General features: G+C 33.5%; 13 protein-coding genes and 4 pseudogenes across 17 annotated transcripts, besides 1 other annotated feature; 10 read left to right on the top strand and 7 right to left on the bottom strand.

Moving 5' to 3' along the window:
- Positions 1–208: 208 nt before the first annotated feature.
- Positions 209–565, bottom strand: TVAGG3_0527230 (uncharacterized protein; the record flags this gene model as incomplete). The annotated part of the gene is made up of 1 exon (XM_001303391.1): positions 209–565. The coding sequence occupies one exon, from the start codon at positions 563–565 to the stop codon at positions 209–211; it is 357 nt and encodes a 118-aa protein (XP_001303392.1).
- Positions 566–2,448: 1,883 nt separating this feature from the next.
- Positions 2,449–3,267, top strand: TVAGG3_0527220 (phage tail repeat-like family; the record flags this gene model as incomplete). Its single annotated transcript, XM_051237484.1, has 1 exon — positions 2,449–3,267. One exon carries the CDS (start codon positions 2,449–2,451, stop codon positions 3,265–3,267), a length of 819 nt encoding a protein of 272 aa, XP_051095308.1.
- Positions 3,268–3,406: 139 nt separating this feature from the next.
- Positions 3,407–3,769, top strand: TVAGG3_0527210 (uncharacterized protein; the record flags this gene model as incomplete). Its single annotated transcript, XM_001303392.1, has 1 exon — positions 3,407–3,769. One exon carries the CDS (start codon positions 3,407–3,409, stop codon positions 3,767–3,769), a length of 363 nt encoding a protein of 120 aa, XP_001303393.1.
- An 18-nt stretch (positions 3,770–3,787) lies between these two features.
- TVAGG3_0527200 (serine threonine-protein phosphatase family) lies at positions 3,788–4,030 on the top strand (the record flags this gene model as incomplete). Its single annotated transcript, XM_001303393.1, has 1 exon — positions 3,788–4,030. One exon carries the CDS (start codon positions 3,788–3,790, stop codon positions 4,028–4,030), a length of 243 nt encoding a protein of 80 aa, XP_001303394.1.
- A 4-nt stretch (positions 4,031–4,034) lies between these two features.
- TVAGG3_0527190 lies at positions 4,035–4,887 on the bottom strand (annotated as a pseudogene). Its single transcript has one exon. A coding segment is annotated over exon 1 (853 nt).
- Positions 4,888–4,905: 18 nt separating this feature from the next.
- Positions 4,906–5,849, top strand: TVAGG3_0527180 (annotated as a pseudogene). The gene has a single exon. A coding segment is annotated over exon 1 (944 nt).
- A 221-nt stretch (positions 5,850–6,070) lies between these two features.
- Positions 6,071–21,394: a mobile genetic element.
- On the bottom strand, positions 6,453–7,369 carry TVAGG3_0527170 (annotated as a pseudogene). The gene has a single exon. A coding segment is annotated over exon 1 (917 nt).
- TVAGG3_0527160 (phage tail repeat-like family) lies at positions 7,980–8,564 on the top strand (the record flags this gene model as incomplete). Its single annotated transcript, XM_051237483.1, has 1 exon — positions 7,980–8,564. The coding sequence occupies one exon, from the start codon at positions 7,980–7,982 to the stop codon at positions 8,562–8,564; it is 585 nt and encodes a 194-aa protein (XP_051095307.1).
- TVAGG3_0527150 (uncharacterized protein) lies at positions 8,609–9,313 on the top strand (the record flags this gene model as incomplete). Its single annotated transcript, XM_051237482.1, has 1 exon — positions 8,609–9,313. The coding sequence occupies one exon, from the start codon at positions 8,609–8,611 to the stop codon at positions 9,311–9,313; it is 705 nt and encodes a 234-aa protein (XP_051095306.1).
- TVAGG3_0527140 (uncharacterized protein) lies at positions 9,655–10,239 on the top strand (the record flags this gene model as incomplete). The annotated part of the gene is made up of 1 exon (XM_051237481.1): positions 9,655–10,239. One exon carries the CDS (start codon positions 9,655–9,657, stop codon positions 10,237–10,239), a length of 585 nt encoding a protein of 194 aa, XP_051095305.1.
- On the bottom strand, positions 11,214–11,594 carry TVAGG3_0527130 (uncharacterized protein; the record flags this gene model as incomplete). Its single annotated transcript, XM_051237480.1, has 1 exon — positions 11,214–11,594. One exon carries the CDS (start codon positions 11,592–11,594, stop codon positions 11,214–11,216), a length of 381 nt encoding a protein of 126 aa, XP_051095304.1.
- TVAGG3_0527120 (organellar and viral DNA polymerase type B) lies at positions 12,150–13,064 on the top strand (the record flags this gene model as incomplete). The annotated part of the gene is made up of 1 exon (XM_051237479.1): positions 12,150–13,064. One exon carries the CDS (start codon positions 12,150–12,152, stop codon positions 13,062–13,064), a length of 915 nt encoding a protein of 304 aa, XP_051095303.1.
- TVAGG3_0527110 (organellar and viral DNA polymerase type B) lies at positions 14,404–14,919 on the top strand (the record flags this gene model as incomplete). Its single annotated transcript, XM_051237478.1, has 1 exon — positions 14,404–14,919. A coding segment is annotated over one exon (516 nt), but the record flags the coding sequence as incomplete, so codon positions are not given.
- On the bottom strand, positions 15,027–15,723 carry TVAGG3_0527100 (annotated as a pseudogene). The gene has a single exon. A coding segment is annotated over exon 1 (697 nt).
- On the top strand, positions 15,940–16,392 carry TVAGG3_0527090 (uncharacterized protein; the record flags this gene model as incomplete). Its single annotated transcript, XM_051237477.1, has 1 exon — positions 15,940–16,392. The coding sequence occupies one exon, from the start codon at positions 15,940–15,942 to the stop codon at positions 16,390–16,392; it is 453 nt and encodes a 150-aa protein (XP_051095301.1).
- On the bottom strand, positions 16,868–17,452 carry TVAGG3_0527080 (Poxvirus D5 protein-like family; the record flags this gene model as incomplete). Its single annotated transcript, XM_051237476.1, has 1 exon — positions 16,868–17,452. The coding sequence occupies one exon, from the start codon at positions 17,450–17,452 to the stop codon at positions 16,868–16,870; it is 585 nt and encodes a 194-aa protein (XP_051095300.1).
- On the bottom strand, positions 18,925–19,461 carry TVAGG3_0527070 (protein of unknown function, DUF4106 family; the record flags this gene model as incomplete). Its single annotated transcript, XM_051237475.1, has 1 exon — positions 18,925–19,461. One exon carries the CDS (start codon positions 19,459–19,461, stop codon positions 18,925–18,927), a length of 537 nt encoding a protein of 178 aa, XP_051095299.1.
- Positions 21,395–22,316: the final 922 nt, after the last annotated feature.

Here is a 22,316-nt window from a genome sequence, read left to right as displayed (position 1 = left end):
CATAAAAATGAGCGAAATTTGGGAAAAATGAAAACAATGATTTAGATTAATTAATAATTATACACAAAAATATCACAGAAATTATTGTCATTAAGCATGAATTTGTAAATTAATATAGTGATAAAAATGTTTTTAAACATACATTTTATAACATTCGCATAAGTAAAGTATTAACAATAAATCGAAGGTACTAAGAGCAAATTATGGCCTAAATTAGATCAAAGAGCATCCTAATGTTATCAGTTAAATCAGGATTACGATGAAATACATCGCAATTTTGAACATCAATGATATGGAAGATATCATTAATCACGTTTGAAAAAATATCAATTTCAGTGTCAATTCGTTCCAATTTTGTAACATCAGCGTTTTCTCCTTTGACAAAGCTGATTTCAGGTAGATTTCTTGCAGGAACTATCCCATTTTTAGTGCGGACTGTTATTCCTTTTGGATTTACTACTTTTACAAGGCATCCCTGCTTGTTTAACTTATGCTTTGCAACAACATTTCCTTTATCATCTAATTCAATAATGAATGAAGGCTTAGGACCTGCTTTCCTTGGCATTTATCAAATAATAATGCTAGAATTTTTGAAAGAAAATAAGCGGTTGATTTTTATAAGTTAAATAAAGTTAAGGAAAATAAATGATGCATATTTATGTACATATTATATTGAAATAATTCAAAATTTACTTCTGACAAAAACTTCACAAATGAATTTGAATTAATTCAGTCCTATGATAGATGTATTTTCAATTGAAATAGAATTATATATAATTGAATCGTTATTGAATTGAAAATTCAGTCAAAATAAATTTTTGAATACTGTTGATATTTTCAAAGTAATTTCTTACATATACAAAATTATGCACACAATTATTTAGAATTTATGTTATTAAAAAATTCAAATATTAGCGTAAAATTTGAGAAAGTGTCAAAATCATAAAAATACTAAAAAATATTTGACTTACTGAATTGAAATTATATATTAATTTTGCTGTCTGGTATTTTTCTTTGAAAATATTAAATCTTATGTATAGTTATTATTCAGTCTATTTATGTTAAATAAAAGGAAATAAATTGAATACTTTTTTTCGAATCATTCGATTTTTGAAAGCACTAACGTTGTTGTAAATTTTTTAAGAACTGAGTTTGCCAAGATATTTTAAGCCAATTTCATATATTTTACATCATAATATTTTAATATACATCCTACCAAATATTGCCTTTGCATTTAACATATATCATACGCTTTCTGATTTTTCTGATTTTTTTGTAAAAGTAAATAGAAATCATATTTATAATGTCAGTTGATGAGTACCCCATTATTACAAGTTGAGAATATGAATTTATTAGATATAGTTGCATATCGTTAAATTTTCAAAAATGAAAGATAATTGTTTTATTATGTATTAATTTTAAATAGTTAAAATAGAAGTACATTATTTTCATATAAGTAAAAAGAAACATTACTTTTAATTTTTTTTTAGAGAATTAATTAAAATGTATCATTCTAATTATAATTTCATGTATCCAACTGCTTATATTTCTTGTGATCAACTTAGTTAATACTCGACATAGCAAAACATTCATTTTTTGCTTCCTTTTTGATTCGATAATTAATGAAAATAAGTATGAAACAGAACATACATGCAAAGGGGATGGAAAAATTAAGCATTTTAAATTCGATATTTTAGTAGTAGGATAGGATGGGTTTTGTGACTTTTTTTGTAAACGTAAGAATTCATACAATATCGAGCGATTTTGTATCATTTTTTTAACATATTAATTAAAAAATATATGATTCTTACGGTTTTATTCTTACGTTTTTGAATAAATCAAGATTTAAAAAATTTTCAAAATTGTAAGACATTTACACTCAGCCCATACATAATGAAATAAAAAATAAAAATATATTTATTTATAAACCATTAAAAAAATTAAAGTTAATTTTTATTCTTACATAAATGACCCAACAAGTAAAACCAGATAAAATAGATTATCGAATTTTAGAGGATGTTGTATGCCATTTATTTAATAAAAAAAAAAAAAAAAAAAGGTAGTGGGGCCTCCAGGCACTTCGTGCCCTCTAGCCCTGAAGATGTTTAGTATAAATGAAGTATAAAATGAAGTTTTTTGGGTATAGGGGGCTTCCCAGGGGCTGCGCCCCTTCTAGCCCATAAAAATTTTTGAGAGTCGTCGTCGTTGACTTTTTTGGTAGAGCACTCAAAATAGTAGAACTTTGTCCGGACAAGTAAGGGTCTATCGTCGCTACAGAAAAGTTACGGGCGTTCCAAGGAAGTATACTTTGAGAAGCCTTTTCTCCATTTGAAAACAAGATAGGACGGTTATTTTACAAAACCGACAAGACTTTGACCGAGTAGTTTTCATGTTTTGTCACTTTTCTGTCACTTTTCAGGAAAAAAACATTTTTATTATTATATATAAATGAATTTTACAAAACCACCGTTACCCTTCTTTGGAAATAAGAGTAGATGTAAAGATATTCTATTGAGAGAACTTAAGAAACTACCGAATGGTCTAACATTTGTAGATTTGTTCGGTGGAAGTTTCTATATATCCCATTTGTGCCATACAATATTCCCAGACTCAAAGATTATATGCAATGACTTCGACAACTATATGGACCGTCTCAAACATATACCAGACACAAACAATATATTGAAAGCGTTAAAAGAAAAGATACCTATAGGTAAGATGGAACGTATACCATTAGATAAGAAAAATATTGTGAGAGAGGTTTTGAAAAAAGCAGAATATATAGACTGGGATAGTATATCTGCTAGACTATTATATAGTGGTGCTATAAGAGTTCATGACATTGAAACACTTATGTCAAAAGTTTTATATCTTAACTATACAAATGTTTTCAAAGAGGACATAGAAAAATATATTGAGGGTATAGAGTTTGTGAGATGTCATTGGACAGAGTTGTATGAAAAATATAAAGACAAGGAAAATGTTTTCTTTATAGTGGACCCGCCGTTCTATAACACATGGGATTTTCAATACCAAGTAGACTGGACTTTGAGAGACTCTTTAGAAACTTTAGACGTTTTACATAACCATCCATGCTTTTACTTTACATCCGATAAAAGTGGTTTGGAAACCGTTATGAGATGGTTAGAGGACATACATGACTATGAGTTTAGATATGACAAGATAGAATATGAGAGAGGTCCTATAAACCGGAGAAAGTGTCATAACAAAGAAATTTTACTAGTAAGTAAATGTGGTTTGAAATAGGACTACTTGTTTTAGGTTTTTTCCATTGTGTCATTTATTTATTTGACGTGGCAGAAAAGTACAGAGAATATGAAGATGAACCAATGCCTGCAAATGTTCAGCATATGTACTCGTAAGAGATATTTTTATCTAATATTAAATGGACGCACAGAACTTAGCGAATGCACAGCAACCTGGACAACCAAACCCAGAGAATATTCCAAATGAAGTTAGAATACAAACTGCAATGGCAAACTATGGTCAAGTGCCAACAGATGTACAAATGCAAACTGCCATGTCAAATGACGCTGCGTTAGGTTTGCCACCATGGTATGCAAATATGAGATGGAAAGAGTTTTATACAAACCCCGAAGTGGGATATAAACAACTTTATGCAGATGACGCGAACACAGGAGTTGACCCAGAATATGTTTTCTACCAGAGGAGAAACAGAATGTATGAGCTCCAGTTAAAGAATGCTATGGAACTCAACAGGAAACGTAAGAGACTAGGCGGACATTAGATTTTTACATATAGTAAAATGGGTTTCTTCAGTAGTATTGGAAACTTCTTTCGAAATGTTGGAAGAGGTATATGGAATGGAATAAAAACCGTAGGAAGAGGAATTTGGAACGGAGTCAAAAATATTGGTAAAAGAGTAGGTCAGTTTGTTGGTATTATACCTAAAGACCCCGAACCAGAAGAACAAGCCCCTGTTATACAACAGCCTGAACCTGCACCACAGTCTAGTTGGCAACCAAATCCAACACCTCAACCGTATTAAAAAATTATATTTTTACCGTTCGATAGTAGTTGTATATGAAACTAAGTTCTAAGTAAAACGCATGGTATAATGGAACTATTCTCTTTCTTCCATCTGTTGTAAACCATACTTGAAAGTCTGAAATACTTCCACTTGGTGGTTCGTATAGCTTTGTAGGTTTTTCGTAAAAGTCATTTGCCAAGCATAAAAAAGAGTTTTGCGCACCAGAAAATGAAAGCATGAACGATAATAGCATCTGAGTCGAAAACATTTTCATATGTTCCATTAGGGTTTTCGACTTCATAAAAGTCCGGGTGTACTGGATATGCTGCAGGCTGATTTAACATCCTCATAAATCTATACCATGCCAAGTTGTTATATTTTGTAGAAATATAAACGTTTTCTCCAAGGTCTTCTATTCTATTGATTTTAACAGTTGCATTTTTCCTGTCATATATAATATCGAGATGGTACTCTCCTCGTCAATGTTATACTTGGTTTGCATATTCGATATAGATATCGTTTATTTTTTCTTGAAAAGCTTGAAGAGTTGTTTCTAAGTTTACAAGCAAATTCACTTGTAAAAGTTTTCCCTGTTCAAATTTCTCATACATACGTTTTTCTTTGTTATAGTATCGAACTTCAAAACCGACCGTAAATGGGAAACCATGTATGGCTTTCTGAAATGAACTTCATTCTACGAAAGCCAATAGCTTTTGTGACGGATGGGTCTCTTAACCATCTTAACGGGTAGTCAAAACGATAGCCTTCATGCTTTACGGTTCTCTGTCTCAAACTTTTTGACCGACATTCGTAAAAAGTTCATCTAATGGTTTAGTTGTAGCAACTCTTGAATTTTCTTTTTCTATTGGAAGCATATTTTATCTAGAATAAAAATGTCAAATGAAACAGCGTCTATGATGAGAGAAATACAACACAACCGACAAACTCATTATACAAGCTCTAAATAAGAAACACAACAAACTTTTCAAACTATTCTAAGATATCTGAGTCATTGAAAGAAGGAAACTTAAAACTGACATTAAACCCAATGACAGATGAGTTTTCTGTTTCAAGACAATAAGAACCATACTGTTTGTATAAATCCAACAAAAGGAACTTTAAACGAGAAACCTATATCTGAACTTCTTTTGAAAGCAGATGTTGACAACAAAGCAGACAAAACATATGTAGACGATGCAATAGCAAAAGAAGAAGAAAAGAGCTAACAAAGCTTATGCAACAAAAGAACATACTCATCCCTGAACTAGCAGACAAAACATATGTTGACAATAAAATGTCAAGTGAAGTGACAAGAGCTGAAAACGAATATTCTAAAAAGACTCATATACATACCATTGCAAATATTACAAACTTACAAGAAACCTTAAACATGAAAAGTGCCGTTGGACATACACATTTCTATATCTGAAATAACAGACTTAAACGTTAGCCTTGAAAAGAAAGCAGATAAAACATATGTTAAACGATGAGTTAGCATGTGTGGCTAGTAAGTTAGAGAAGAAAGCAGATAAGGAATATGTGGATGAAAAAGATAACGAAATGAAAGAAAGGGTTGACTGGTACCATGAATGGACATCGAAGATTTTAAAAAGTAAAGCCGATACAGGATGGGTTTCAGGATGTTTAGACCTTAAAGCGGATAAAAACATATGTTAACGATGAGTTAGAGAAGAAAGCAGACAAGAACCATACACATACAAGTTTTACAACTGTTGGTATAGAAAGTATTGAAGGAACGGTTGAAGAACCTGATGGGGATGTATTATATTGGAAACCTCCTAACTTTCCACAAGGTTTAACATCGGATGACGACATAACGACGATGAGAAACATTAGATGTAAAGATGTTTATGTCATGAAGGATGAACATAATATTAAATTCACTGCTCAAGATTTATATGACAAGAAAGCAGACAAAACAGAGCTTCAAACATTAAAGACAGAAATGCTTCAAACATTATATCCTATAGGCTCTATTTATACGTCAATGAACTCTACCAGACCAGAAGTAGTACTTGGTTTTGGAACTTGGACTCAATAGTCGACAGGTTTTTGTATTGTGCAAACTCTTCAAAGGAAACAGGTGGAAGTAAAACGATTTCAGGTGCAAATTTACCTGCACATAGTCACTACATAGATTTAAGTACATCTCAAGCAGGTTGGCATAAGCATAATTTTTGGGATTGGTCAGCAATGAAAAAAGGTAAAGGATATGATGTTAAAGACGAAGTTCAGTTTGCTATAAATTGTTTCTGGGGTAACACTCAGGGAGATGGAAACCATACACATCGCGTTTCAGGGTATACGCAAACAACGGGACAAAGTAAAGACTACATGCCACCTTACATGACAGTTTACGCATGGTATAGAAATGCTTAGTCGTCATTTTCAACTTCTTTAGCATATTCGTCAGGAGTTGTCTTATATTTGTTAGGAACTGTCTTTGAAAGTATACCACCTTGAACTTTGACAAGTTTGAAAACGAGGTCTGGCAATAGTAGTTTTATCTTCTGCTTGCAGTGTGTACATTTTGCCATGTTTGCCTAAAACTTCATAATATTCTCTTGTATACTTTCTTCTATTTTTACGAACACGAATGTGAGTACCTGTCGGGTTCCCATTGTTGTCATAGTCAATAGTATTTTCATATGGGTCGCGTTTAGGTATTTCTATTTTTACTTTGTCACCTTTCTGAAGTTTGAAGCCCGGCATTCTTTCTTGTTTGTCTCTTTTGACTAAATTATTAAATATATAGTCTTTCTCTAAGTCAGGGTTGTTTTTCATTTCTTCGGGGGAGTGGTTTCCCAAACCTTTTTGTTTACGGCTATTGTAAATATTTAAAACTTGTCTCATCTTTGCCATGGAGAAGTGTCTATATTTGTCGTCATATGACATTTCATTTGCTTCACCACCTTGTGGTTGGTTTAAGTCTCTTAACATTTTTATACAACCGTCAATGACACCAAGAGCAGAATGGTTTTGGTCGACAATGAAATATTGGTTTACATTTTTTGAACGCAGATAGTTTTTTACATCGTCTGATTTGAAAGAACTTTCACAGTCAGATGTCAGTTTTGTTGGATGGTATTTGTCAACAAATATTGTCAAAGCAGTTTTCACATCTAAAATATTTTTGGACCATAATGGTATGGCTTCACAGTATCTTGTGTTTTGACCGACAAATATTAGCCAGTATGGTGGTCCATCTGTTCTAACTCTCGGAATGTTTTCCAAGATATCCATAAACCAAGCATTTGGTGTTGAACTAAAGATTTTTATCATGAGTGCTTTCTTTGTTGCCTTAGAAACATAGGGGTCCTTGTTTGAATTCGTCATTTTTTAACCCATAAGAAATGGGTTTATTTGGCGCGTTAGCAGGAGTTGCATCCAGATTTTTACCCGCAGTGGGAACAATAGCCAGAGGTGTATTTGGAGTTGGAAGGAAGATTTTGAGTACATTAGGTATACTTAAAGAGAAAGCACAACCTATTATACAAACTGTACAGAAAGGTTGGGAGGTAGCACGAGATGCAACAAATCTTATTCCAAATCCTGAAACAAGAGGAAAAGTTCAAGGATGGATGGACAATGTAGGAAGACAAGCAGGAAACTATTATAACAAAGCAAATGACTACTATAACCAAGCAGGACACTATATGGACCAAGGTGAAAGATTCTTTAACAGAGGATATAACCATGCACAACAGTGGGTAAACAATAACCAACCGCAACCACCTCAAACGTGGGGAATGTAAAGTTTTTTACTGAGATGAAATGAACAATACAGCATTGAGACAAATGAGTTCAAGATGGATTTGTCGGCTTCCAGCAGTTACACAACGTGTTTGTCAAGTTCTTCCTATACCTCAGGAAGTTTTAGACCGACTTAAAAAACAACAACAACCAGTTGAAAACAAACCAAACTAAAATTTTTTACTGAGATGAAATGACCGAAGAAGTTGAAACGGTAGATTTGACACCACAAACAAAAAGTTCAGAACCATTGTCAAAACCTGTCAAAGAACTTACAGATGAAGAGAAAAATTCAATAATAGAAAGTGCCAGGTCTGGAAATACAAACCCTAACTATAAAGTCACTTTTCATAAAAATGGAACGGCTAGTATCTCAAAAAAGAAACAGACTCTCACAAATAAAATATTGAAGTCTGAAGGAGCTTTCGAGACAACAGATGGAAAAGTTTACTTCACTGACCAACAGTTCATTATAGAACATCTCATTGACTTAGAGTCAAAATATTCTAAACTTTACAACAAACACAAAAAGTTGAAAGGAAAACAAAAACAAATGGCATATGATATTTATGAAGATGTTGACGACACAACTATTCCTGCAAGTGAAGTAAAGTCAAAGGAACCGAAAAGTGACGAAAAACCGATAGAAGAAGAGAAACCAAAAACTGAAGATAAACCAAAACCAAAGTTTAGTTTCCAAACTAAACCAAGTCAACCTTCATTAGCTGGTATGGGTTGGCGTCAAAGACTTATGGCTTCAGGCGGTTATGTAAAGTAAAGAAAAAATATTTTTTTATTTTTATAAAAATGCCCCCATATAGAATGGATAGAAAATCTGCTAGAATAAAAGCAGAGTTGCAAAGTTATGGTTGGAGAGTTTCGAAGAAGTTTAAATATAGGAAGGGAAGACCCATAAAAGTCTATGACAAATTGTCTGGTCTTCGCTACGAAATGGATTTGGAAACAGCACGTGCAAATTATCCAAACAGACTAGAGAGGTTAGAAGAAGAACGTCTTATGGACATGCCTTTCGATGTTAGTGAACCTCAAGTTGAGGGACACGACGGCTTTGCCAGATTCTACTGGAAACATGACGAACAATTGCATCCTTTGAGAAGGAAAAAAGGAAAAGGTGAAGACGCACATGCTCCCATGGAAAGAACAAGATATGCATATGAAAAGTATCGTGAAGTTAGAAGTCAAATTACATCCGGTCGAACCTTTACAGTAAACTTTGACAAAGGAAAGAACAAAGAAGGCTTCATGGGAGTACTTGCTGCCATACAAGACGGAAATAAGAAAGGACACAATCTCAGATTGACTATAACAGATTTGGATGGTCACATTTACTATGCACATGGCAATGTCACAACAGCTGCAAAACTTCTTGACGCTTTCAAGACTACAAAGAGAGAACAAATGTTTGACTCCGACTCAGACATTTTGAATGCAATTGAAGGAATTGCAAGTGTCAAGTTCGAACGATACCAACCTAACCCTCAAGCAGTCAGACAACATGTTTGTTAGATGAGAAATATGAAATTGCATGAAGTAAAAACGTTTTTTAAACCATATATTTTTACATATATTAAATGCTTCAGGTTGAAAAACAAAGAACAAAAGTAGCAGATACAAAACCGTTAGACTATATCTTTACAAATGCTGGTAGGACTATTTCAGATGAAGAAATTTCATCCCGAGTATACAGGTTTGACTATCCAGTTCGTTGGCTTCAAAGTCCTTCAGATGCAAAGGCAATAGGATTTAGAAGAGTTTTGTTTTCAAATAGAACTAACGCATTTATGTTCGCAGTATATTTTCATGGGCAGTATAAAGGTTCTGATGGTCTAATAGACAAATTTGATGAAATGAAAATCTTTACAGTTCGTTCAGACGAAAGTCTTGAGAAAACTCTAAATGACTTTCAAACTCAAATAAACAAATACTATTGGGAATTTCAAGAAAAATACGACTCTTTACTAAATGGAACATACTATCTGAAACTAGAATATGACAAGATGAACTCCACCGTTTCATTTCAAAAGATTGAAATTAACCCTCCAAGAGATACAGAGTTTTTATTTTGGGGAGTAGACAAACGTTCTTGGGCACAATTTCTTCGGTTACTAAACCAGAACGAACCATTACCACCAGATGGTCCATTTAAATTTATACTTCCACCAGCAGATTTGACAGTTTATAGAAATGTGTTCGACCCTCAAAATGTTATGTGTCATGCAAGTTTCAGTTCAAGCAACAATAGTTTTCTATGTATCGGTAAGGACTTTTATGACTTTGCTTCTAAATTCTACGAACCACCTAGTAACAGTTTCTCTGACTTTCAAGTTTGGTTCACAACAAATGGTGTGCAGCATATTATACCATTGTACTATGACTTTTATCTCGAATTGTCTTTCATATATAACTACGGAAAAGTGCTGAAAAAGTATTGAAAAATACTTTTAGGTGGAACCAGGTCCCTCGGTCCCTCGGTCCCTCGGTCATTTTAACTTCTCTGAAAAAGTGTGACAACATGACATTTAGACAACAGTCGGGAAAATGTCAAGACTTCTTCATCGTAACGAGTGTAAATGAACCAAAAATATATTTTAGGTGAAGAGGTGAGATCTCACCTGTTTTCTCACCTGTTTTCTCACCCGTTGAATTTTCATGAAATTTGGTCATTTTTCAGCAAAAATATATTTTAGGTGAAGAGGTGAGATCTCACCTGTTTTCTCACCTGTTTTCTCACCTGTTTTTTCACCCGTTGAATTTTGTATAAAAACCAACCGCCAGAATTCCGGCGGTTGCTATATTCTTCACAAAATGCTTGTTTTGAGGTCGAGCCACTTTTGGCTCCACCTGTTTTTTCAACCAAAACTCTTGAGTTTTGTTCTGAATTCGGCAAAAATATAATTTAGGTGAAGAGGTGAGATCTCACCTCTTTTCTCACCTCTTTTCTCACCCGTTGAATTTTCATGACTTCTTCGTACATGTTTTTGTCAAAACTTCTTCGTAATGAGCGTAAATCAGACAAAAATATAATTTAGGTGAAGAGGTGAGATCTCACCTCTTTTCTCACCCGTTGAATTTTCATGACTTCTTCGTACATGTTTTGTCAAAACTTCTTCGTAATGAGCGTAAATCAGACAAAAATATAATTTAGGTGAAGAGGTGAGATCTCACCTCTTTTCTCACCTCTTTTCTAACATCGTAGAAAACTCATGAAATTTACACCAAAAATATATTTTATGTTAGCATGTTAGATCTAACCTCATTTCTAACCTCATTTCTAACATCGTAGAAAACTCTTGAAATTTACACCAAAAATATATTTTAGGGTAGAAGGTTAGATCTAACCTGTTTTCTAACACGTTTTCTCACCCGTTGAATTTTCATGAATTTCCTTAAGATAGAAAAAAGTGAGTTAAAATGAGATGTTTACTGAAGGGGTCACCATGTCACCTTCTGTAGTTATGTAGAACGGCTGACCCGAGAAGTGTAAGAGTCCTCGGAGAATTTGGTTCATTCGTGGAATTGGACTCTCTCTGTTTGGTATTTTTATCCAAGGACGTTTGGCAAAGAACTTGAGAAGAGCTTCTTTCTTTGCTTGCTTTATGTCGTCGTAGGCTGTCCCGTCTGGTATTTGAATTGGAATTCCGGTTTCAATTTCGATTTTCAGCGCACCTCTTCCAGACAACCAGAAGCCGAGGGACTTGTTGGCTTTGTCCTTGCCCAAGTACTGCTTAACAACTTCATTTATCTCTATAAGGTAAATTGCCTCATCTAATGGCTCGATGTTGTCCATTGTTCTGTTTCAGAACTAGTCTTGTTCTGTTTCAGAACAATATTTGTACTGTTTCAGAACAATATTTGTACTGTTTCAGAACAATATTTGTACTGTTTCAGAACAATATTTGTTCTGATTCAGAACAATATTTCCCGTCAAAGCTCTCAATTTGTGAGAAAAATTTTCTGTTTCAGAACAATATTTTTCTGATTCAGAACAATATTTGTACTGTTTCAGAACAATATTTGTACTGTTTCAGAACAATATTTGTACTGTTTCAGAACAATATTTGTACTGTTTCAGAACAATATTTGTACTGTTTCAGAACAATATTGTACTGTTTCAGAAACAATATTTGTACTGTTTCAGAACAATATTTGTACTGTTTTCAGAACAATGTCGACGTACCACCAAAAAATATATTTGTTAGCATGTTAGATCTAACATTTTCTAACATTTTTTCTAACATCGTAGAAAACTCTTGAAATTTCATGAATTTTGACACTTTCACAAAAAACATAAAAAATAAAGTTAGTTTTTTAAAAAAATATTTTTTATTCTTATTGTAAGAACATGTTAGCAACAACTTCACCAAACTCTTTAGTTATGAATCCAACATCAATGTTAGTAGAGATGAAAAGCTTCATTCCTTCTTCATATACTTTCGAAACAGAAATCCAGAAGATAAAGCAGGAACTTCTCCAAGGAGATTTAGATTGCACTGCAAAAGATGAAACAAATGAACAGTATCTTTACGAAATGCAGGACCTCATCGACCATCTACCTAAACTTCCTGAAATACAACAACAAAAGCTCACTATTCCTGAATTCGACGAAATTGAAGTCAAAGCAACCGACTCGGTAGAAATAAAGAAGTTCATTCGTAAGGTAAACTATGAGTTTCTTGGATTTCATTGCAACCACAAAGTCATGGACAAAGATTGCGACATGGTATATAAGAACATCTCTGACATATATAAATCTGGGGAGTTTAAGACCTACGACAACTTTGTTTCGTTAGTTGCTGAATGTGTATGGCAGATAAGAGATAAAGATAGAAGAGGTAAAATATGGAATGAACAAATAAAACCAGCAACTTTTGAGTTAAAGAAAACCATTGACGCCTTAGTTGTTCTAGCAGGTAAGGTTTCAATGTACAATGCTAAAATGAACCCACAATGTTCTAAATGTAAAGCGGCAATGAGGAGATATAACTACTCCGTCAAAGAGATAGAACGTATGCGAAACGACTATGCTGACTTAAAGAAAGAAGTAGAGAAGCCAGCAGAAGATAAAATGGACATGTTAGAATTTCTGAACAAAAACTATCCAACTGCAGAAGATTTCCTTCTATCTGACGTCAAGAAGAAATATAAAGAGACTTTCGGCATAGTTAAAACATTCGATGTACTGACAGAAGAAATAGAAGCTACAAAACTGTTTAGAATTTCAAATATACATCGTACAATTCATGTAAAACGCTTATAAAAAAAAGAGGTGAGAAAAGAGGTGAGAAAAGAGGTGAGATCTCACCTCTTCACCTAAAATATATTTTTGCTGAATTCCGTATGAAATTTCATGAGTTTTGTGTGTTTTAGACCATGTTAGAAAACAGGTTAGAAAACAGGTGAGAAAACAGGTTAGATCTAACCTTCTAACATAAAATATATTTTTATTGAATTCTGTATGAAATTTCATGAGTTTTGTGTGTTTTAGACCATGTTAGAAAAGAGGGTAGAAAAGAGGTGAGAAAACAGGTGAGATCTCACCTCTTCACCTAAAATATATTTTTGTCTGATTTACGCTCATTTCGATGAAGAAGTCATGACAAAACATATACGAAGAAGTCTTGACAAAACATGTACGAAGAAGTTTTGACAAAACATGTACGATGAAATCATGAAAATTCAAGAGGTGAGAAAACAGGTGAGAAAACAGGTGAGATCTCACCTCTTCACCTAAAATATATTTTTGGTTCATTTACACTCATTTCGATGAAATCATGACAAAACATTTACGCTCATTTCGATGAAATCATGACAAAACATATACGAAGAAGTTTTGACAAAACATGTACGAAGAAGTCTTGACAAAAAATGTACGATGAAATCATGAAAATTCAAGAGGTGAGAAAACAGGTGAGAAAAGAGGTGAGATCGCACCTCTTCACCTAAAATATATTTTTGTCTGATTTACGCTCATTTCGATGAAGAAGTCTTGACAAAACATATACACTCATTTCGATGAAATCATGACAAAACATATACGAAGAAGTTTATTTCCTGGACTGTTGTCAAAATGTCATGTTGTCACCATTTTCAAAAAGATGTTAGTTGACCGAGGGACCGAGGGACCTGGTGACACCTAAAAACCATCTACCCTAAAATCGTGAAAAAATGACCAAATTTCATTATATAACTGTTATTTTTTTACGAAGAGAACTTTAACACTTCGTAAAAAAATCCCTGAAATCATATCTTTTATACATGAAAATCGTAAAAAATTGCGATTTAGACTTTTTTTGGTCTTGCATAAAACTCATGAAAATCGTGAAAAAATGACCAAATTTCATTATATAACTGTTATTTTTTGACGAAGAGAACTTTAACACTTCGTAAAAAAAATCCCTGAAATCGTGAAAAAATGACCAAATTTCATTATATAACTGTTATTTTTTTACGAAGAGAACTTTAACACTTCGTAAAAAAAATCCCTAAAATCGTGAAAAAATGACCAAATTTCATGAATTTCCTTAAGATACAAGATAGAAAAAATAAAGTTAGTTTTTTTAAAAAAAATATTTTTTATTTTGTATGTAAATACATATATGACAAACACTGAGTTTGAAACAGTTAGAAAGATAGACAATGACACCAAAATGGTTAGAATAGGTGATTTAAACGTAAGATACTCAAAGAAATACAACAAATATTCTTTGTCAGACATTATATCTCCATCTGGAAAGAAAACATGGCATTGGGTTGGAATTGCTTCAACTCAGAAAATTTTGACAAGAAATCCTGAGCTTATGATATCGGTAAGATTCTATGGAACTACAGCATATCTCATTGACAAAAGTCTTATACCAATAGTTTTGTTATGGATTGACCCAGTTGTTGGATATAACTTCATAACATATGGTTCATTCGATACGGAACGTTGCAGTGAAGGCTTACTTTACATCGTTCAGAAACCGAAGGACTTCAATACAAAAAGATATAAGATAGGAAGAACATATAATATAACTCAAAGATATGACAGTATAGTCAATAGAGTCAAGGTTGTGTTTGTTAACGATATGAGAGCTGCAGAAACAGAACTACTTGAAAAGTTTGAGAAAATGTATGGTGCTCCCACGAAAGGTAAAGAAACGTTTGAAGTAGATGAGATAGATAAAGCTATAAAATTATTTGACGAAGTTGCTGAAAAATACATGTAAAGCGTTTATTTTTACGCTTGACTTTTTACAATTTGAACTTTGTTTGCGTAGATATGAATTCTGAAAGAAGTATGAGGGTCTTGTATGACTTTGTACTTCTCCCATAGTTCATGTCTGTCAAACTTACCTGCCATGGACTCTTTCATAAGTTCCATGAAATCGTCTTCGGACAATCCGGGGAAAAGTACAATGTCAGTAAGTATTCTCTTTACATCCTTACTTAAACTCTTTGCTGTCTGTACACAAATGACAACTGAAATGTTAAAGTGTCTGAGCTTCTTAGAATTCGACACATATCTTGTTCTCTGTTCTTTAACAAAGGATGAGAGGCGAAATCATCTAAGATAAGAAGACATCTATGAGGGTAAGTCTTCCCAATCGTAAGATTGCAATTTCTTCGAAATGTATTCTATCTCTTTCTGTTTGTTTCTGAAGTGTTTCTTCTCTAATATTCTCTGCATTTCCTCATTTGGGTCTTTAAACTTCGAATTTATATACTCATTTATAGCATTGTACTTCAAAACTCTTCTTTGGTACTTTCTTTATCCAATCTAACAACTCAGAGTCTTTTATACATACTAACTTAGACTTCTTTATAATATCTTTGAACGAATTGACGGTTTGGTCAAATTGACCAGAAGTACTACAAATAACAACTAACTCATAGAATGGGTTCTTCTCATCTAGTTCTTGTTGTTGTGCAGCCATTTTAAGATAAGTGAAAGTCTTACCCGACCCAGGTGGTGCAATTAGACCTGTTATACCATTCTGAGCAAATAAGAACTTGTCATGTATGGGTTTTATCTGAGCATTTTCCAACTTCCTCTTGTTCTTGTTTAAAACATTCTCAAATTTTTTGTCAATGTCAGCAAACTTTTTTTCTAACATATTTTTAGAAAAATTAAAATTTTTATCTTTTAGAAAATGTCTAGCGATTTCGCCATCTATATTCGAGACAAGCTTTTCGACAGCAAAACATCTGTCGACCATAAAATCTTACATAGTGTAAACAAGAAAGGTGAATTTGTTCTAAAGTTCTGTTTCTGGGAATATGACAAGAACCATAAAACATTAAGCAGAGAAGTCTTAAAATTTGTCAATGACAGACTTGTTGACAGAGATGACGCCTCTTGGAGAGATGAAGTCCAACAAAACTTCTTAGAATGCAAAGAAGACACATGCACTGTTCTTGAAGATGAAATAGAAAACAGAATAGAAGAGCTATTAAAGGACAAAGAACTTTTACAAAAATATGGTTCTGAGAAGTTTGACATAACTCCACCAGAAAAGAAGAAGAGAGAAAAGAAAGAAAAGAAAGTAGAAGAAGAGAAGAAAGAACCTGAACCAGTTCCAGAGAAAAAGAAATTTGACATGTAAAAATAAAATTTTATTTTTAGAACATTTCTGGGTCAATGTCAATGTTCTCTTCCTCTTTAGGAGCAAACACTGGCTTAGACTCTAAAATCTTTTTACCTAATTTACCTTGAACTTCTACAACTTTAGACTCATAATATTCATAGTCGTCTGCTTTCTTTGGTTCATAAGGTATAACAAGTTTTGTATGCTTTGCCTTCTTTAAGGTTTGAGAACCTTCTGTCAAAACTTTCTTTGACTGCTAACAAACCTTCTATGTCTAAGTCTTCAAATTTCGCACCATTTTTAGTCACAATAGCAAACTTAACTGGTTCGATGTTCCAAACTTTGCTGAATGAAGACTTTTCAAAATGGTAGAAGTAAACATTCAAATATGTGAATGGGTCTAGTTCTTCTTTAAGTCCTGACATGTACTTGTTTACTGAGATGAATTTTGCCATCTTTTTCTATCGGATAAAAAAAATATTTTTTTTAAAATTTACTCAGAAAAATTTTTCTTTGTATATACACCATTCTGAACATCTAAAAGACTTTTGACATTTGCCAAGAATGTTCGTTTAGACGCTGTCATATAACCATATTCTTGACAATATTGTTTATACGAATCGTACAATGACCTTTCATCTAATGACACAAAGTCAGTTTCATCTATGAACAGTTCATATACACTCTTGTTTGCTTCTAACAATGTTTGTCTCTCTTCGGTATGTGGAATTTGTCTTGGATTGAACTTAGAAATATCTAATGTCATGAAATATGAGAACAAGTGGTTGTAAAAGTCAGATGTCAAAGTTTCTGCTAAGTCGTCAAAATATTCTGTATCTTGCATATGAGCTTCTGACGTTCTGACAACTACATATCTTCTGTCAGAACTTTCTAACTTCATCGGAACAGCATTGTTTGAAACCATAATGAAATTTGCAACATTTTCACAAACTCTTTGGTCTTTATATTTTCTTTCAACAACTCCAACTTTGTCTGTTATAAGACTCTTCAAAGCATCTGAGTTTAAAACTTTTGTTGTATCTATACTTTGAAGTTCGTTACATACTATAAGTTTCATATTCTCTATTGAAGAGTTAAATTTACCGCAGATGTTTTCTAAGTTTGTCATATTAGGGTTCGAATAGCCCTCTAACAGTTTGCACAAAATATCTGTAAAGAATGTGTTCTTACCTGTTCCTTGTTTTCCAATTATAATGAGAGCAGTTTCATTTTAGCACTTGGATGTTGTAAGATGTTTGCAAACCAACATAAGATATACTCATAAACCTTTTCGTTTCCATTGCATATAATTTCTTTGACATGGTCTAACCAAGCTTCTATAATATTTTCTTTCCATTCTACTTGTTCGTATTTATATCCAGTGAAGATAGAATAGAAGTTTGGAGAAGGTGTATAGAACTTTATACCACGAACTGAAAAATCTTCTAACTTTGACAATAAGATATCCCAAGCATCTAACATCTTCATGCCAACTTGTACAACTTTTATTTTCTTAAGTTTCTGTTTACATTCTTGTTCTGAAACTATTGTTGCTCTTGGTTTGTTAAAGACTACATCCCATTCTTTCATAACATAACATTCTGGGGCAGAGTCGACATAAATGACTAAACGTTTCAAATTCTCGACTGCTTTGTTATAGTCTCGAAATGGACACATATTTCTGAATGCTTGGAAGTCATAAAAATCTGAAACATCTATTCTGTACATTTTTATAAAAATAAAAAAAATATTTTTTTTATTCTTGAGCTATTTGTTGCATTTGTTGTTCTTGAGCTATTTGTTGTTGAAGTTGTTCTTGTAATACAATACTTTCACCAGTTGCATCTTCCAATTCGAAACTTTCTGCCGTCATTGACAAATACATAGGACATAAAAGTTTTACAGGAACAAAGTTTGCGTCAACTAATGTCAACGTTATACTTGCCAAAGTGTTTGAGTTCACTAAGGTTGAAAATTCTGCATTCGAATGAACAATAGGCAAACCAGCAGAGAAAGTGTTGTTTATACGCATAAGTATCTTTTGGTCATAGTAGTTTCTGTCGACATTCGAATAACACTTTGAACCTAAGTTTGAAACAATATATAAAATAGGTGTACTTAAAGTCAATGGAACAGACATTCCTTGTATGACACCTTTTCCTGTTATAGGAAACTGTTGGTAGTAAAAACCAGATATAAGTTTTGTATTATAGCTCATATCGTTTAGAGTAAACTCAGTCGGACATCCAAACATAATGAAACCTGCTCTAGTTGCAGCACATGTTACACCCGTACTTAAAGTATTAAATAAGTCAACAAAACCTGTTGGTGGTATATCTGAGTAAGTATCTTCAAAGGAGTATTTTTTACCATTCACAACAATAAAATCTTCTGGTGTCAAAAGAGCAAAACAAGCTTTAGTCGTCATTGTGTTTAAGGTTAGTTTACAATATCGTCCTTGAGGACTTTGTAAGTTTGTTGTTATAGAATTATATGACTCAGGGTTTTTAGTCGTAATAGTATAAACCATTGTGTCTTCTGCCATTTTACTTAGCAAATAAATTTTAATGAAATGTTGTGGTCGTCAAATATTTTTATAACGTCTGGGAAACTATATTTTAAGTTCAACGTTTCACCTCCTTTCATAACGTATATCTTGTCAATGACATTATATGAAACACCACAGCAACTAACGTCGGGTTCTATTTCTTTGATGTTTATATCGTCTGCCTCTGTCAAAAGTTTCAATAGTTCTTTCAAAACTTCATGAGGTGCAATGACATATGAGTTCACTTTTACAGGGTTGTGTTCGACCAAGTTTAACATTATACTTAAAGCTTGACAAATCTTCTCCTGAGTTTGAAGTTTGTTTTTCAGTTGTTGGTAGTCGTTTCGAATATCTGCAACAGAACTTAAGTCTCTGCTAACTTCAGGGTATGTTGGTTGTTCTTTTACAGGAACAATTGTTATACCATCTTCGTCTTCGTATGGTTTCCCCACTTCAACATCTCTTTCTTTGACATTGACAATAACACTTTGACTGTTTGTTTGAGTTGGTGAATTTAACTTCACATCTGCCACCGCCATTAAACCTTTTGAAACACTTACGCTTCTATTTTTCGGAAATGACATTTTACTTAGAATAAAAATATGGACGTATTCGGATATCTCTTCGAATTGAAGCAGAACAAAGTTTACACACACAAACAATACAAATACATTGACAGAATAGTTCTTTATACAAACAATGGTAAATGTTATAGAATAGCAGTCTTTGCTGAACCAAAATATTTTCATAAAGCAAAGAAAGTTGGTATAACTGAAATGGTGAAAGTTCTTGAAGCAGACAAAAATATAACAACAAAACTTACAGATATTTCTAAAGGAAAGTTTATAATACAATTTTATGTCAAAACTGGCGTACTGTCAATATTTGACGGAGAGAAGTCAGTTCAAGAACAACTTACTGACCTGCTGCCAAAATCTGCTCGATGGAAGCTGTCGTTATGCCAATCTGAGGAGCCCCAGCAGGTTTCATCGAACGAATCTTCAAAAGAGCATCTTCCGTGAAAAGTGCTATTGGTTTTGTAAACTTCTTTGCTCTCAGTTCATATGGACCGTCTCTGTCACCAGTATATTGTATTTGTACAGTACCAACAGTTGAAATACCACCCATAAAGTCTTCTGAGTCAGCAAATGGAATGCCAAGCCAAAAGTTTGAACGGTCTCCATTTGTATATTGAGTTTTTTGACTTCCTGTATGGGTCCATACTTTCACATATGGCATAATAGAACTTTGCATTTCAGGGTTAATGGTTGTTGTGAAGTTGTTGTTAAAGTTCATAGCATCTAATGTCAAGTTGTATGACCTCATATCCTCAACTGTAGAATATTCTTCTCTTGGATAATATTTGCCATCTATGTTTATATGATATTTAATACCGGGGTTGTAGAAACAAGAATAGTCATTTATAGTTCGTCTGAACAGTACAAACATAGTATCTGCGTGTTTCATTGCAGTTGTTAAAGCAATATCTGTTCTTGCACCTGCGGTTCCTGGATTTTGGTTTCCAACTTCACCTGCAAAGTCTTTGACAGATATTTGGTGTATAGGGAACATAAGTGGAACTGCAATATATTTGGCAGCTAAAGCATTTGAAATATCTGGGTCCAACATATAGACTGCAAGTCTGCTTTCTATTCTCTTGCATTCAAACTGTTCGCATGTAAACCTAACTGGGTCCCAAGCAGTTCCAGCAGCATTGAAATAATACTTTACTTCAGTGTTGAGGTTTGAGAAACCAAAGTCTAAGTCAACTTTGTCTTTGCAAAATTCGGCGAATGACGTTTGATTTGCTCCCTTTACGTCTGTAAGAGTGAATGGGTCTTGTGTTGGTGCAATGACTAAGTTATTTTTGCTTGGAGTAAGTTCAATAGAAATTTTTCCTGCCCAGTTTGGCAAGTATCTTAAAAACCTGAAGATGAGGAAAGATGACAAAGGAACTCTAAGTTTCAGTTTTACTTTGGTTACTGCTGCTGCAGTTTGTCCAGAAAGGTCAACATAAACTCCTGGAACGTTAGGGTCAAGTTTTCTTATTTTCTCAATAGTTGCATACTGGTCTGTTTGTTCTCTAGCTTGTGGTTGTACTGAGTTTCTCAAAGCGAACCATTCATAGTTTGCCCATGTTACTGTTTGAACTAAGTCAGAGTTAGAATATATCTTATATCCCATGAAAACTTCTGGAGCATATTGGTATCCGACATAGAAAATTCCATTGCAACCTTTCTTGTCAGACAACTTGGTAGAAGGTTTTATTTCAATGTCTTGTTCCACGTATAAGAATGAGTTGTCAATAGAAATTATATGAAACCTGTCGCAAGCAATATCTACTGTTGTTGAAGAACCTTCTCCAAACTCACCTACGTTTCCATAAGAAACAGCAGTTGTATATTCGTAAGTTCCAGGAACTATTTCTGACCTTCTAATGGCATTGTCGCATTCGTTATACCATTCGGAAACATTTCCGTTCATGGCATCCAAAACTGTTGGCGTTATATTCTGAGCGGCGTACATTTCATATGGGTAAAAATATAGAATAGTTGGATTTATGTGTCATAATAGAACCCACGTGGACCAAGCTTTACTTTCTTCCTGACTGAGTTTTTAACTCTTCTTTTTCCTTCATTGCCACTACTTTCACTTTGTTCTTCACTACTTTCACTTTGTTCTACTCTTCTCTTCTTCTTTGGTGTCGCTTTTGGTAACATGCCCTCTGCTTCAAGTTGTTGCATCTTTGCCTCATGTTCACCTAGTATGTTGTAAATTTCCCATGTCCTTTTTGCCTTTGGGCTCTGGTCGCCCATCTCAGGTATCCTATATCCTAGAAAGAGTTTGTCATAGTTTGTATTTGAGTCTTCGCTTATTGTTTGCATGACTCTTTCCTGAGTTTCCGGTTCAAGCTCTTCAAACAGAGCTTGTCCATATGGAATAAGCTCGTTTCCAAATATATGTTTTTGTAGCCATTCTGGTTTTCTTTCCATGTAACCAACAATATCTTTTGTGAATGGGAAAGCTTTTACCCAACGTTTCAGGCTTGGGTCATTTATTTCTGTAGTTGGTTTTATTTTGTCAAGGAACATGTTTTTCAATACTAACATTTCATTTGGTACTGTCCATTTGAGTTTTCTTAAATATTCATCCCTTCTCATTTCATTGTCTGCAAAGTAAGTTTTTATGACATTTTGTAAACTTTCGTTTGCAAGGTCATGTACAATAGGTTCTCTTCCTTCTCTCTCCCTAACTCTCTTTCTAAACTCTTCACCAAATATACCATCTCTATGGTTCTGTGTAGTTCTTTGAGATAAATGTTTTAGAACGTCAGGTGTTATATTTCCATCAGCCATGTTCATTTCATACTGGTTCAAAATATCTGCATCTTTCA

Source organism: Trichomonas vaginalis, chromosome II (assembly GCF_026262505.1).
Source record: "Trichomonas vaginalis G3 chromosome II, whole genome shotgun sequence".
Classification (NCBI taxonomy): domain Eukaryota; phylum Parabasalia; order Trichomonadida; family Trichomonadidae; genus Trichomonas; species Trichomonas vaginalis.
Note: the sequence above shows the minus strand (reverse complement) of the source record. Positions and strands in the feature narration are given on the sequence as shown.